General features: G+C 40.5%; 1 protein-coding gene across 1 annotated transcript in view; it reads right to left on the bottom strand.

Moving 5' to 3' along the window:
- LOC123728751 (splicing factor, suppressor of white-apricot homolog) overlaps positions 1–12,589 on the bottom strand; it is a 129,572-nt gene extending 116,983 nt beyond the window's left edge. Inside the window, exons 1-3 of the mRNA XM_045701472.1 lie at positions 12,205–12,589; positions 11,031–11,194; positions 28–159 (exon numbers count right to left, since the gene is read on the bottom strand). Coding sequence (XP_045557428.1) covers positions 28–159; positions 11,031–11,194; positions 12,205–12,404 — 496 coding nt within the window. The 5' untranslated portion in view covers positions 12,405–12,589. The remainder of the gene's footprint in view (positions 1–27; positions 160–11,030; positions 11,195–12,204) is intronic.
- Between the last annotated feature and the right edge of the window lie 4,653 nt (positions 12,590–17,242).

Here is a 17,242-nt window from a genome sequence, read left to right as displayed (position 1 = left end):
TGTGCATTTATGTGTGTGTGTGCTCACCCATCTCCCTGTTGGCCTCCTCTTCCTCAGTGGGTTGAGAAGGGTCGTAGTAGTCTGCGCTGTAGCGGAAGCCCACTGCGTTATAGGTGCCTTCATCTGCCAGAGCTTCACTAAGACGCTTGTATTCTTCCTCTGTGTGAGACAAACATACATATTGGACGAGTGAGGGGAATGGAACGGTAGATGTATTGAAAAATACAGCCATAATAGGCTACTGTTGTTATTGCCTCTAGCATGAGACAAAAACATTGGATTAATTCAAAATCATCATTCCATCCATCCTGCATAGTTAAGGATGTAAAGAACGCTGTGAGCTGAGAGCTGACAAAAACTAAAGCAGATCGAAGCCAAGCTTACCTTATAACACCACACTTTTCTATTGCAATTGATCTCACAGTAAAGGACTGAGGAATCAAAGTCAAATTCCCATCTAACAAGAAAAATATTTTTTTATGCGTCTCGTGTCCCCACATGGATAATTTCTAAAGCCCCACTACTCAAGGGCGCACGAGCGTGAGGGGACAAAAGTAACACAAATTACATGAGGACTCAGTCAGTTTGGGAATTAAACACCATATTTCACTTAAACCCTTCGAAACTATTTAATTTAAGTAGTCACTTAGGCTAGATTTAATTTAGCAAAGGTGACTCTTTATGTAATCGTCAGAGCTATTTCATTAAAAGTGACAGAATATTTGCTATGAAGTGTGCAGCATTGCTAAAATAACCTTAGGATAGTCTTTTTAAAATTATGTGTATTTCAACACTCAAGACTTTAAGCCAATAATATAGAAATCTTTGGACAGGAGAGGAACTGTCGCATGAAAATCAGGCAACGGTAGTTAAAAATTCATGAAAAAAGTTACACTACGGTAGGGCTAACCCCATAACATTTTTTGGATGGATGGACGGATGGATATAAAATGGTGTACAGAGACCTGTCTGATTCACGCCTGTGAGTGGACTGATCCACTGTGGAGACGTGCTACTAAGACATGTGCAACTGAAATTGTAAATGGTTATGTTACATAAAAACAATGGTGCAACACTAACAAAAATAATATTATTTTATAACAAATGTGCTTTCTCCCGCCTTGGATAGAGGTCGCTGTCGGCGGTTCAGAAACACATCAGTGCGCTGTTGAATTTGTGCCTCTTCCCAGACCATTTTGCTTTGTATATGATCCCCTGCTGATTTTGTACGTTTGCCCACTGATAAATAAAGGATCAGTCTATAACTTTAATGGTAGGTTTATTTGAACAGTGAGAGACAGAATAACAACAAAAATATCCAGAAACACACATGTCAAAAATGTTATAAATTGATTTGCATTTTAATGAGGGAAATAAGTATTTGACCCCCTCTCAATCAGAAAGATTTCTGGCTCCCAGGTGTCTTTTCTACAGGTAACGAGCTGAGATTAGGAGCACACTCTTAAAGGGAGTGCTCCTAACCGCAGCTTGTTACCTGTAAAAAGACACCTGTCCACAGAAGCAATCAATCAATTTGAGTCCAAACTCTCCACCATGGCCAAGACCAAAGAGCTCTCCAAGGATGTCAGGGACAAGATTGTAGACCTATACAAAGCTGGAATGGGCTACAAGACCATCGCCAAGCAGCTTGGTGAGAAGGTGACAACATTTGGTGTGATTATTCGCAAATGGAAGAAACACAAAATAACTGTCAGTCTCCCCTCGGCCTGGGGCTCCATGCAAGATCTCACCTTGTGGGGTTGCAATGATCATGAGAACGGTGAAGAATCAGCCCAGAACTACACGGGAGGATCTTGTCAATGATCTCAAGGCAGCTGGGACCATAGTCACCAAGAAAACAATTGGTAACACAATACGCCGTGAAGGACTGAAATCCTGCAGCGCCCGCAAGGTCCCCCTGCTCAAGAATACATATACATGCCCATCTGAAGTTCGCCAATGAACATCTGAATGATTCAGAGGACAACTGGTGAAAGTGTTATTTCAGATGAGACCAAAATGGAGCTCTTTGGCATCAACAACTCGCCGTGTTTGGAGGAGGAGGAATGCTGCCTATGACCCCAAGAACACCATCTCCACCGTCAAACATGGAGGTGGAAACATTATGCTTTGGGGGTGTTTTTCTGCTAAGGGGACAGGACAACTTCACCACATCAAAGGGACGATGGACGGGGCCATGTACCATCAAATCTTGGGTGAGAACATCCTTCCCTCAGACAGGGCATTGAAAATGGGTCGTGGATGGGTATTCCAGCATGACAATGACCCAAAACACACGGCCAAGGCAACAAAGGAGTGGCTCAAGAAGAAGCACATTAAGGTCCTGGAGTGGCCTAGCCAGTCTCCAGACCTTAATCCCATAGAAAATCTATGGAGGGAGCTGAAGGTTCGAGTTGCCAAACGTCAGCCTCGAAACCTTAATGACTTGGAGAAGATCTGCAAAGAGGAGGGGACAAAATCCCTCCTGAGATGTGTGCAAACCTAGTGGCCAACTACAAGAAACGTCTGACCTCTGTGATTGCCAACAAGGGTTTTGCCACCAAGTACTAAGTCATGTTTTGCAGAGGGGTCAAATACTTATTTCCCTCATTAAAATGCAAATCAATTTATAACATTTTTAACATGCGTTTTTCTGGATTTTTTTGTTGTTATTCTGTCTCTCACTGTTCCAATAAACCTACAATTAAAATTATAGACTGATCATTTCTTTGTAAGTGGGCAAACGTACAAAATCAGCAGGGGATCAAATACTTTTTTTCCCCCACTGTACCTTGCTTTATAAATCCTCAATATGTGCCCATATTAAACTGCCTCCTACTCAGACTCAGAAGCTAGAATATGCATATTATTAGTAGATTTGGATAGAAAACACTCTGAAGTTTCTAAAACCGTTTGAATGGTGTCTGTGAGTATAACAGAACTCATATGGCAAGCAAAAACCTGAGAGAAATCCTACCAGGAAGTGGAAATCTGGATGCATGTGCCCCCCCTCAAGTCTTTTGCTATTGAATACACTGTGACGTAGTAATAATTGTGCACTTCCTACGGCTTCCACTAGATGTCGACAGTCTTTACAAAGTTGTTTTAAGCTTCTATGATGAACAGAGCCCGAATGACAAGGAGGGGAAGTTGTTGAGGCAGGGGGTGACCACTTCTTGGGGCGCGTTCACGAGCGAGGATCCTCCCGTTCCAAACCCTTTTTCAAGACACAGGAACCGTCCGGTTGAAATATTATTGAATCTTCACGTTCTGAAGGCCCTAAAGATTGATGTTTTACAACGTTTGACATGTTTGAACGAACGTAAATACAACTTTTTTTTACTTTTCATCGCGACATCGTCCGCGCGCTTTCTACACTTGGAGTAGTTTACTGGACGCACAAAACACAAGGAGTTATTTGGACATAACTTATGGACTTTATCGAACAAAACAACATTTGTTGTGGACCTGGGATTCCTGGAAGTGCCTTCTGATGAAGATGATCAAAGGTAAGGGAATATTTCTAATGTAATGTATAATCTTAGATGTCCCCAAGATGGCGGCTATCTGTATAGCCTAGTGTATTTTTCTGAGCTCAGTACTCAGATTATTGCAAAGAGTGCTTTCCTCGTGAAGCTTTTTTGAAATCTTTCATAGCGTTTGCATAAAGGAGATGTTCATCTATAATTCTTTGAATGAGTGTTTAATTTTGTATCAATGTTTATGGCAAGTATTTTTGTAAATTGTGGCGCTGATCCACCGGTAGTATTTGAGGGAAAATATTTTCTGAACGTCACGCGCCGATGTAAAATTATGTTTTTATATATAAATATGAACTTTATCGAACAAAAAATGCATGTATTGTGTAACATGATGTCCTAGGAGTGTCATCTGATGAAGATCGTCAAAGGTTAGTGCTGCATTTAGCTGTGTTTTGGGTATTTGTGATGCATGCTAGTTGCTTTGAAAATGGCTGTGTGATTATTTTTGGTAGGGTACTCTCCTGACATAATCTAATGTTTTGCTTTTGCTGTAAAGCCTTTTTGAAATCGGACAACGTGGTTCGATTCAGGAGAGGTGTATCTATAAAATGGTGTAAAATAGTCATATGTTTGAGAAATTGAAGTTATAGCATTTATGAGGTATTTGTATTTCGCGCGACGTGATTCCACTGGCTGTTGACTAGGTGGGAGGCAAACGTCCCACCTTGCCCAGGGAGGTTAATAGCCTACTGATTCTGTGAGCACCAAGCCTCATGCAACATGTCAATAAACAATTTCACACATTCGGCTGTTTTTAACCTTTGCTTTAAAAAGGCTTTAGACTTTTTTTGTTAAAACAGCCTCTCTGGTATTTTTATAATTTACTTAGTTTTGTCAACACGACACCAAAAATATAATAACAATGCTGATTTTTCTTGAGCTCCTTATTGTTTCTATTACTATTAAGATCATAAGTAATGGAATTATCATTAGTAGGCTTAGTATAGCAGCCTTATACAACCCCCATTGATCTGTAGGCCTGTTTAGTCTTAATACACCAACTTACTTTCAATACTTATTATACTTATTTCAATACTTATATAGGCTACTGTATCAACCATTCAGAAATTCATGTCATCACACAGCATACGAGTCATTCATGATTTGACATGCAATCAAGAATTTTATTTTTAAAATAAAATGAGCGAGTCCTAAATAATTTGCTTAAACCTTTCCATTTATAAAATTGCATTTACGAATGAATGTGACTATTTATTATTTGCTGTAATAAAGGCTTAACAACAAAAAAAGGTTACAACGGACTCTCTGGTATTTTGTGTTGTTTACATTGTTCTAAACAGTCAGAAAAATATATTGTAGTCAATACAGCGCCTGTGTGGTACACATAATATGCACGCAGTGCTTGCTCCTTACTTTCTTTTTCTTGATATCCAGTGTTTTACACAACTACTCAAATTTATTCCATACATCTGACTTTTCCTTTACCTCCTGAGCAACCAGTAAACATCCCCCCATTTCGTGTGTATTTCCCACGTCCTCTGCATCCATTTTGCTGTCACGTGTTACAGTGTTCAGAGTTTGTAAAAAACAATTTATTGATGTGATCATGATATGCTATAGGTCAGGCACTACTGTGCCCTATTTGGACAGGGTTAGTTTACTGGTGGAAGTCGGGTTATGTAATTATGTGCACGAGGACAAAACACCATATCTGTAATTTTAGTCCTGTCCGAATTAAAATTTACATGGCAGGAGAGTAACAATTCCAGACAGAATAACCTACCGTTTTTTGGGAAAATCCAAGAATCAACATCCCTGTGTTTTGAGAGAAATGTCATAGTGGCAGGAGATGCCCACGGTTTGCACAAGAAACCAATAACAGATTAGATCAACTGAACTAAATGCTGCGCATACGCTATAGATGAATGGCCTACATGTATCATATCAACTTTCACAGTGAATGCTTTTGTTTATATGTTTTGTGCTTATGAATTGAATATTGCCAAATGCATTAATAACATTTTTTTGCCTATTCAATGCAAGCCTTGCTGTTAATAGATCGCAAAGCAACATACAACTGGCCTAAGCGTTTGGAAATGATAAACTAACTTTCTAATCCATAGCCTTAAAAACGCATCGCAATCACATCTGAAGGCTGGGGGGTATTTAAGATGTACTGCAGAGTGCTAAAATATCCTAATGACTATGATCACACTTCCTCAATTCAAATATACATAATGCCGACACTATACCAAAGATGTTTGGTATGGTTTAGAAACTTGGGAATCAAGCTCGAGTTCAGTGTGACCCTATTACCTGGACATGTTGAAATACTGCATCTTCACACCTAGATAAAAACCTCCAGGCTTCCGTCATAATTGTCAACTTATTGAACAAAAATAAGAATTACTGGAGGCAGTTTGGGAAAAAACTAATACAGTCCGAATTGTCCTCTGGAATAACGGAGATTCTGGAGTAATAATTACATAACCAACGTTGTCTAGTAATACTAGTCCCGTGCGAATAGGTCACGTGCATGTGATGCATTGTCACGTAAAGAGAGCAAGGGTTGAGGGAATAGGGAATGTTTCCCCTAAACAAATTAGGGATTTCAGTAACAGAACTTTTCAGTCAGAAATGGCTATAATTATGTTGCAGATTCAGCAACACAGACAGCGGGGAAAAAACGTTGATATTCTGTGGTGGTTGCTGGAGCAGGGAGGAGCGCGAGACAATGGGTGCTAGTTTTTTTAGCACAGCGCAGCAAGACTGTGCCCGGCACAATCAAATAACTTGCTGGTCGGACTCCGCTAGTCATTTGGGTTTCTTAATTATTTAATCAAACAGTGTGCATAAATCATCAGACAAGCTGAATATAGTGAATATAAACTCAGCAAAAAAAACGAATGTCCTCTCACTGTCAACTGTTAATTTGCAGCAAACTTAACGTGTAAATATTTGTATGAACATAAGATTCAACAACTGAGACATTAACTGAACAAGTTCCACAGACATGTGACTAACAGAAATGGAATAATGTGTCCCTGAACAAAGGGGGGGTCAAAATTAAAAGTACCAGTCAGTATCTGTTGTGGCCACCAGCTGCATTAAGTACTGCAGTGCATATCCTCCTCACGGACTGCACCAGATTTGCCAGTTCCTGCTGTGAGATGTTACCCCACTCTTCCACAAAGGCACCTGCAAGTTCCCGGACATTTCTGGGGGGGATTGGCCCTAGTCCTCACCCTCCGATCCAACAGGTCCCAGACATGCTCAATGGGATTGAGATTCGGGCTCTTCGCTGGCCATGGCAGAACACTGACATTCCTGTCTTGCAGGAAATCACACACAGAATGAGCAGTATGGCTGGTGTCATTGTCATGCTGGAGGGTCATATCAGGATGAGCCTGAAGGAAGGGTACCACATGAGGGAGGAGGATGTCTTCCCTGTAACGCGCAGCTTTGAGATTGCCAGTAATGACAACAAGTTCAGTCCGATGATGCTGTGACACACCGCACAAGACCATGACGGACCTCCACATCGATCCCGCTCCAGAGATACCGGCCTCGCTCATTCCTTTGACGATGAATGCGAATCCGACCATCACCCCTGGTGAGACAAAACTGCGAATCGTCAGTGAAGAGCACTTTTTGCCAATCCTGTCTGGTCCAGCGACGGTGGGTTTGTGCCCGTAGGCGACGTTGTTGCAGCTGATGTCTGGTGAGGACCTGCCTTACAACAGGCCTACAAGCCCTCAGTCCAGCCTCTCTCTGCCTATTGTGGACAGTTTGAACACTGATGGAGGGATTGTGCGTTCCTGGTGTCACTTGGGCAGTTGTTGTTGCCATCCTGTACCTGTCCCACAGGTGTAATGTTCGGATGTACCAATCCTGTGCAGGTGTTGTTACACGTGGTCTGCCACTGCGAGGACGATCAGCTGTCCGTCCTGTCTCCCTGTAGCGCTGTCTTAGGCGTCTCACACTACGGACATTGCAATTTATTGCCCTGGCCATATCTCCAGTCCTCATGCCTCCTCGCAGCATGCCTAAGGGACGATCACGCAGATGAGCAGGGACCCTGGGCATCTTTCATTTGGTGTTTTTCAGAGTCAGTAGAAAGGCCTCTTTAGTGTCCTAAGTTTTCATAACTGTGACCTTAATTGCCTACCGTCTGTAAGCTGTTAGTGTCTTAACGACAGTTCCACAGGTGCATTTTCATTCATTGTTTACGGTTCATTGAACAAGCATGGGAAACAGTGTTTAACCTGTTGGGGTGTAGGGGGCAGTATTTTCACGGCCAGATGAAAAAACGTACCCAAATTAAACTGGTTACTACTCTTGCCCAGAAACTAGAATATGCATATTATTAGTAGATTTGGATAGAAAACACTCTGAAGTTTCTAAAACTGTTTGAATGGTGTCTGTGAGTATAACAGAACTCATATGGCTGGCAAAAACCCGAGAAAAATCCAACCAGGAAGTGGAAAGTCTGAGAATTGTAGTTCTTTTAATTCTCTATCGAAACTACAGTTTCTGTGGGGTCACGTTGCACTTCCTAAGGCTTCCATTGGCTGTCAACTGGGCAGATAATAGGAGCTCAGTCAATCAGTGGACTGCCTGTGGACAAAGGGATTGGATATGCGGTGTCCCGCAAGCGCGCCGTTCCTTCTTTTTCTTCTTGAATGGATATGCTATTGTCCGGTTGGAATATTATCGCAATTTTACGTTAAAAATACCATAAAGATTGATTTTAAACAGCGTTTGACATGCTTCTAAGTACGGTAATGGAACATTTTGACTTTTCGTCTCTGGTACCGCGCTCGCGCGTTATGCCTTTGGATAAGTGATCTGTACGCACAAACAAAACGGAGGTATTTGGTCATAAATATGGATTATTTTGAACAAAAACAACATTTCTTGTGGAAGTAGCAGTCCTGGGAATGCATTCTGATGAAGATCAGCAAAGGTTAGACAAAATTTCTAATACTAATTCTGAGTTTAGGTTGCCCCGAACTTGGCGGGTGTCTGTATAGCTTGCTGTGATGGTTGAGCTATGTACTCAGAATATTGAAAAATGTGCTTTCTCCGTAAAGCTATTTTAAAATCTGACACAGCGGTTGCATCCAGAGGTAGTCTATCTATAATTCTTTAAATAATTGTTACATATTTTGTCAATGTTTATGATGAGTATTTTTGTAAATTGATGTGCACATTCACCGGAGGTTTTGGTGGGAATACATTTTCTGAACATCACGCGCCAATGTAAAATGCTGTTTTTGGATATATATATATGAACTTTATCGAACAAAACATACATGTATTGTGTAACATAATGTCCTAGGAGTGTCATCTGATGAAGATCAAAGGTTAGTGCTTCATTTAGCTGTGTTTTGGGTTTTATTGACACATGTCCTTGCTTGGAAAATGGCTGTGTGATTATTTTTGTCTATGTACTCTCCTAACATAATCTAATGTTTTGCTTTCGCTGTAAAGCCTTTTTGAGAATGTGGTTACATCAAGGAGAAGTGTATCTTTAAAATGGTGTAAAATAGTTGTATGTTTGAGAAAGTTGAATTATGACATTTTGTTGTTTTGAATTTGACTCCCTGATATTTCACTGGCTGTGTCCCGCATTTGGGACGCTAGCGTCCCACGTAGCCCATAGAAGTTAAACCCTTTACAATGAAGATATTTAGATTTTTACAAATTATCATTGAAAGACAGGGTCCTGAAAAAAGGGATGTTTATTTTTTGCTGAGTTTAGATGATTTGATTTAAACACAGGATGTGTCAATATATGGAAAATACACATTTTACACAATTGGTCGAAAGAACAGACAACTCTTGGTCGACAAAGATTTGTTTTAGTTGGGGAAAAGCCCTACACTACGGGCACGTTTACAACATTGTCTAAGGCAGCACAAATTATGCTGATAACTACAGAAAATGAAACATTAAACAGTAAACATAAGCCTCAACAATAGTCTATGATCAGTCATTCACCCAGAAAGTGATTGTCTGAGAAAATACTTAATATTTTATCTTGGACCTCACAAGACTACATACGAGAGGGTGTGCATGCACCGAAATGATCCCCATACTACAGTTAGGCTACTGAGAATCTACCCTCTCAATGACTTTGACATAGCTTCAGTAGGGGGATTCCATGGAAAAGTCAAACTGATTACGCCCAAATATAGTAATTTCCAAATGAATCCACGTACATAATTATCCTTAACCCTTTACATTTGTATCCGTATATGGGTTGAAAACTGCAGATTTGGAACGTAGTGGCTGTACATGCTACACATGACGTCAGAGCTCTGTTCTGAACAGAATGAGACTGTTCACTGGGGCACACGCACCTAAATGCACTCATGACTCCTTTCTATGCGCACTAAAATTATGATCTGTTTCTCTGAATTGCCTTGTGAGAGCCTAACACTGTAAGATTGTAATTTATAACTTAGCTACTCATGCTGACAATATAACAAGCTTTCAAATCATGCCCAGCTGACCCAGATTGCAATTTATAATGGACCATTTTGGATTGCGTAAACAACAACAGTAAATGTGTAATGGTGGGATGCAGGGTTGTGTCCAAAATTAAACAACTACAAGTGTGCTTGCTCTAGTTCCACAACGGCACAGCTAGGAGAGATAAAAACAGTACTGTATAGTCATAAAAGTGCATTGAAATTGCTTAGGAAATGTTCACACTTTGGAGAGGTGTGTGGCCACTTGTAGAAACCAGTTATTCCTCTTACTCAAACCTTTTTTATTTTTTTGTCTTATGTTGCACCTAGCCCAGATTTTCTAGCAATAGTCTGATCATGTATGTATGTATCCAGAGTATTTTCAGATTTCGTTATCAACACATGCAGCGAAAAGTACAGTAAATGTAAATGTGCATGAAATCAACAGTGTAATGTTTGGATTGAGTCTTGTGTCAGGTGAACTGTTGTGTACTCACCGTTGGGCTACTAATTTTCCCATTATCTCTAAACAGTTCACTTTCAATTGCTACCATGGTTATGCATTTCATATTTCCTCAGTAAGAAACATTTCAATATAGCCCTATCCATATAGGCCAATTGTCATGAGTTAAACGGTTAAGGTCTAGCTTTATTATTATATAGTTCAGGCTTTATTTGGAAAGTTTAAGTTGGAAATTACATGAATTTTGGTAATTTCAGTGAAGGAGGCAGTCTCAAAAAAGGCTTTTCAGTCAAACACATTTCATGGCTTTTAGAAAGGGCTCAAAGAGCTTATTTCTCCACTCACAGATGTCTGTGACGCAATACAGAACAAATTGAAGTGTCTTTTGAGTTTTGTTTGCATGTTCTACGGTCTTGTAAAGATAGGTGGTGACTGGTAATGTAACATCAATAAAAGAAAAAAAAAATGTTTTATAAAACAAATCTTGAAACTTTTACTGTCTTCCACAGCAGATGAGTGGAGGCAATGCTCAGCAGTTCAGACACAAGAGACAGAGTATAATCCTCCAGTTGTGACTGATTGGTCTACCTTGTCTGGCTTCTTCCTCCAGAAGGTCTGTGTGCATGGCCAGGTACCTCTCCTCATCACACAGGGCCTCGATTCTGGCCTCCTCCTCGGACAGCTGGTAGTCTCTGTTCCACGAGCCTGTGTCGTACTCCGAGAGGTCATGCAAGTGACCGCGCCCATCATACCTGTAGGGTGAAGAGAGGGGTTAGAGGAATAGAAGAAGCAACTGAGGAAAGACAACACATGGACCTACTTACCAACACAGATGGGACCCTAAAACCAAGAGTTTTTAACAACAAAACGTGCTACCTCAGTCACAAATCTTTCATGAGGGAGTGTATGGTACTGGAACTGAGCAATCTCGTCACAATACAGACAGCCTAACCTGAACAACTCCTGACATAGGCCTATCTAGTGCAGTTTTCTGGCAAGCTTACTCAGTGTAGTTTATCTCATTCCTCTCAACATTCCCTATGGAGAAACAGCCTTGCATGAACACAAAAACAAAAGAAAACAACTCTCCTCTTACCTTACAGGGTTTAACTTCCCCATATAATATGCATAATTCCTTCTATATCTGTAAAAAAGGTACATCCACACAAACCCGAGCACATAAATACCTATCCGTAAGAACCCAAACGGACGATATTTTCCTGCGTTCGCTCCTCTCTTCCACCTCTCCAGAGTGGGCGCTGGGGTTGGCATTGGGGGGCCAGGCAGGACCCCTTAGCCTTAGGCTACTTGCTGGGGAAATAAGGGCTGGTTATGTGATAGAGAGACACACACATACATTCGAAACAAGAGGCAGGCCCGTGCAGATTAAGGTCGCTCAACCCCAACATATGTCACTCCCTTCATGGTTCAAGTGGGTATATTTCCAAATAAACAACTATTTTTACAGGTCATCATAGCCAACTGTCAGTCTCATGTAGAGCGTGTTCACTGTTGAAATATATGGCAAACTTAAAAGGAGGACACAGCATCTTGACATGACGCTCTGCTACCCTGTTAATAGTTAGTGCATCTTCGGTTTCATGAGGCCAAAAGGACGTCATTAGCAAGCTAGATAAATGGTTCGCCAATACTTTTATGTCACAGTTATGTTTGCAAAAATCCGACCAGTCCCTTCGAAAGACAGATCTGGGATTAGGAAAGTTGGTTAGGATAACAATTCCTTTAGGTTTGTTCAACCGACCTATCAATCAGGATGTTCTTGTCCCCCATCCATGGGATGAGCTGTTTGCCCTGCTCGTGGAAGTGAGCCCTCTCGTCATCCCGGAACAGCTTGCAGGCATAGCCGAACACGAGAAGCTCGGCATATTTATTGCTGTCACTCTCATCCTTCTTCACCGGCTTGTTATTGTGGTCCCTCTTGCCCCCACCGCGCCGATACATTCCAAATTTGCACGTGAAAGAAATCTAGCGCGCTAGATAAGTTATATTACTATCGTACAATTCTTGTCGTACTACAAAGTCTTTCTTTCTCGGTTACAATGAGACATAAAATGTCACAATAAACATACTCACAAAAACCTATTTCTGACATGTGGAGCCATTTTGGAAAAGTTTGTAAATTACACTTTTGGTTCATATATGTAGATTCGCCAAATGCTCTTCTTGATATAAAAACACTATACGTAAATGAAACGTTTAATTTCCCTATATTCTGAAGAGAAGTAACAGTATTCATTATGTATCCACATTTGATAATATATAATACATAGTCTGTGATTTTATGAGTTAGTGCCCTCTATTTGTGCATGTTGAATGTGCTACAGTGTGATTGTGAGATAACTTTCGAGAGAGAAATGGTGAGATCTGTAAATCGTCTCCACTCTGTAAATCCTACCGGTTTCTGAGATTTAATTCCTTAAAATACCATACACTTAAACGACATTGGGATGTTTAACATTTCGACACATACATATACATATACATGCTTGTCTAAAAGGTGTTCCTTGAGAATAAAAAAAATAGAGGTGGGCTTCCCAGGTGGGCAGGGGCATATTGGCAATTCTGGCAAATGCCAGATTGGCTGGACCATTTTTTTGTTGGGTGGGCTGGTCGAAATTGACACAAAAAACCCAAAACAATGCAAAGGTAACATTGCCAGTGGCCCATGCTGCCCTACAAAGGAAAAATGCACTAAGCACACTTTTGATAAAAATTGAGTTAAGACTGAAATCAGACTTTGTAGTATATGTTTTATCTTGTGACAAAGTGTCGTTCAATATATATTTTGTTCTTGAGAAAAAAAGAGTGGGAAATTTGTAGTAAATACAAAATCCAAGCCATACAAAGGCAAATAGCAGTAACAGCACAAAGAGTGAAAATTAGCAAAATGGAATTAAAGTGTTTTTGCTGTCCAGCCAAATGTATAGTTAGATAAATGATAATACACTGATGTATTATCTTATTATGAAGAAAAGATTTTATGCATATCAACCAGTCTGAAGTACTGTAATAGTAATTACCACTTAGGGTAGGTGTTGATTCAGGGCAACACATATGACATAAGTCGTTAGCTTGGCTTTTATAACGTATAAGGCTTAAAGGGTAATTCTGCCACCTTTCAACCTCATATTTATTATCTCCAGCCAAGTTATTGTAACTCATTGTGTATTTATTATTACTTTTATTATTACTTGTTTTACTTTTATATTATTTCCTTTCACTTTGCATTGTTGGGAAGGCCCCATAATTAAGCATTTCACTGTTAGTCTACACGTGGGGTTTACGAAGCATGTGACTAATAAAATGTGATTTGATTTGAAACCAGTGTCTACATACATTATGTGAAAACAGTGTTTCTATGATCTTTGGTTAAAAATATAAAAAGAAACGTCCTAAAATAATGCTTCTCTATGACACAGGGTAGGATTAAAAGCTTTAAAAAAAAATGATTTTCAAAACCTGTAATGAGTTTCTAGCGAGAGTGTTGGTATTTTCTTGCTCACCACGTCACTGCAAAGGTCACAGTGTTTGAAAATCACTGTTTTTAAAATGTTTTAACTTTTGATGATATCATCAGGTAGAACTTTAAAAATGTATATGTTTTTCTACAAAATGTAGAAATGTGCAGTTTTCACATATCGAATCAAATCAAACTTTATTGATCACATGCGCCGAATACAACAGGTGTAGACTTTACCGTATGCTTACTTATGAGCCCGTTCTCAACAATGCAGAGTTTAAAATGTAAGAAAAATATTTGCTAAATAAAAAATGAAAAAGTAACACAATAAAATAATAATAACGAGGCTATATACAAGGAGTTCCGGTACTGAGTCAATGTGCAGGGGTACGAGGTAATACATGTAGGTAGGGGTAAAAGTAACTAGGCAATCAGGATATATAATTAACAGAGTAGCAGCAGCATATGTGGAGAGTGTGAAAGTGTGTCTATGCTTGAGTGTGTATGTGTGTGGCGTCAATATTTATATGTGTGTGAGTGTATGTACTGTGTGTGTCAGTGTAGTATGTGTGACTAGGGTTGAACATTTTGGGGAATATTCAGGGGTGGAAATTTTCAGTGGGAATTAACGGGAATATATGGGAATTAACAGAAATATATGCAAATTAACATTAATACCATTTAAATGTAGATGTTTTTTGCATTGGATATATTTACCATATCATATGGAGACAGAAACATAAACCATAAGTAGACATAATTGCAAATGATCAAATCCTTCCAATAGAAATAAAATAAAACGATTTAGTTACGAATTTAACTATAATTAAATGAGTTGACTCTTCACATGGGATTATTTCACTGAACAACAAAAGAAAGGGAATATTGAATGATCCCCAATGATCCATCGCAACTCCCAAAAACGTTTTCAACATACATCTATAAAATGATAGTCTAGAAACTAAAGCTTTGGTTCTTCCTCTCAGGCTTCCATGTCTTCTCCCTGGACCTCCTCAATGTCCATCTTTTGAACATCAGACACTGAGGCCTCATCTTCACTGTCACTTTCCAACCCTGTTGACGATGGCTTGTTGTCAGGCTCAAAAAGCCTAAAATTTGCCCGGATGGCCACCAACTTTTCAACCCTTGTATTGGTCAGCCTGTTGCGTGCTTTGGTGTGTGTGTTCCCAAACAAGGACCAGTTGTGCTCTGAGGCGGCTGATGTTGGTGGGATTTGGAGGATGATGTAGGCAACAGGGGCAAGAGCCTCAGATCCACAAAGTCCCTTCCACCAGGTGGCTGATGAGATATTTTGGCACGACTGCCATATTGCATCTCCATCCCAAAGCCCTTGCTTGGAAGTGTACTTCGCCAGACTGCCAAGAACATTGCCCTCATCCAGGCCAAGGTGGTGAGACAGGGTAGTGATGATACCATAGGCGTTGTTGATCTCTGCACCAGACAGGATGCTCTTGCCAGCATACTTGGGGTCCAACATGTACGCTGCGGCATGTATGGGCTTCAGGCAGAAGTCTTCATGATTTTTGATGTATTTCAGAACTGCAGTTTCCTCTGCTTGGAGCAACAGTGAAGTGGGCAGGGCAGTACGGATTTCTTCTCTTACATCTGCAAGCAGAGTCTGAACATCAGACAGGATGGCATTGTCTCCCTCAATCCGTGCAATGGCTACTGCTATGGGTTTCAGGAGTTTCAGGCTGCTTACCACTCTCTCCCAAAATACATCATCCAGGAGGATCCTATTGATGGGGCTGTCTATATCATCAGACTGTGATATGGCCATTTCTTGGAGAGACTCCTTCCCCTCCAGGAGACTGTCAAACATGATGACAACACCACCTCAACGGGTGTTGCTGGGCAGCTTCAGTGTGGTGGTCATATTCTTCTCACTTTGCTTGGTGAGGTAGATTGCTGCTATAACTTGATGACCCTTCACATACCTAACCATTTCCTTGGCTCTCTTGTAGAGTGCATCCATTGTTTTCAATGCCATGATGTCCTTGAGGAGCAGATTCAATGCATGAGCAGCACAGCCAATGGGTGTGATGTGAGGGTAGGACTCCTCCACTTTAGACCAAGCAGCCTTCATGTTCGCAGCATTGTCTGTCACCAGTGCAAATACCTTCTGTGGTCCAAGGTCATTGATGACTGCCTTCAGCTCATCTGCAATGTAGAAACTGGTGTGTCTGTTGTCCTTTTTGTCTGTGCTCTTGTATAATACTGGTTGAGGGGTGGAGATGATGTAGTTAATTATTCCTTGCCCACGAATATTCGACCACCCATCAGATATGATTGCAATACAGTCTGCTTCTCTGTGATTTGCTTGACCTTCACTTGAACTCTGTTGAACTCTGCATCCAGCAAATTAGTAGATAAAGCATGTCTGGTTGGAGGGGTGTATGCTGGGCGAAGAACATTCAGATATCTCTTCCAATACACATTGCCTGTGAGCATCAGAAGTGAACCAGTTGTATACACATCTCGAGCAAGACGTTGATCAGCATTTCTTTGACTACGTTCCTCCATTGAGTCAAAAAACGTCTGATTCCAGGAGGACCATGAGCTGTTGCTATCGATAAGGTGTCTGATTCATCATTTTCACCTCGAATAGAAGTAGTGACTTTTGTCAGAGGTTGCTTGTTGTGAGCTCTGAGGTAACTTTATGCACTTGGCCAGATGATTCTGCATCTTTGTTGCATTCTTCATATATGATTTGGCACAGTATTTGCAAATGTACACATCTTTTCCTTCTACATTAGCTGCAGTGAAACGTCTTTTTTGATGAAGTTAAGCAAAATTCCCCAAATTCCAGAGCTTAGCTTCCCATGGAAAATGTCCGACCCTTTGCAACCCTATGTGTGATTGTGTGGGTAGAGTCTAGTGAGTGTGCACAAAGTCAGTGCCAAATAGTCAGTGAAAAATAATTACAATAAAAAATATATATACTGCTCAAAAAAATAAAGGGAACACTTAAACAACACAATGTAACTCCAAGTCAATCACACTTCTGTGAAATCAAACTGTCCACTTAGGAAGCAACACTGATTGACCATAAATGTCATGCTGTTGTGCAAATGGAATAGACAACAGGTGGAAATTATAGGCAATAAGCAAGACACCCCCAATAAAGGAGTGGTTCTGCAGGTGGTGACTATAGACCACTTCTCAGTTCCTATGCTTCCCTGCTGATGTTTTGGTCACTTTTGAATGCTGGCGGTGCTTTCACTCTAGTGGTAGCATGAGACGGAGTCTACAACCCACACAAGTGGCTCAGGTAGTGCAGCTCATCCAGGATGGCACA

Source organism: Salmo salar, chromosome ssa01, assembly GCF_905237065.1.
Source record: "Salmo salar chromosome ssa01, Ssal_v3.1, whole genome shotgun sequence".
Classification (NCBI taxonomy): Eukaryota; Metazoa; Chordata; class Actinopteri; order Salmoniformes; family Salmonidae; genus Salmo; species Salmo salar.
Note: the sequence above shows the minus strand (reverse complement) of the source record. Positions and strands in the feature narration are given on the sequence as shown.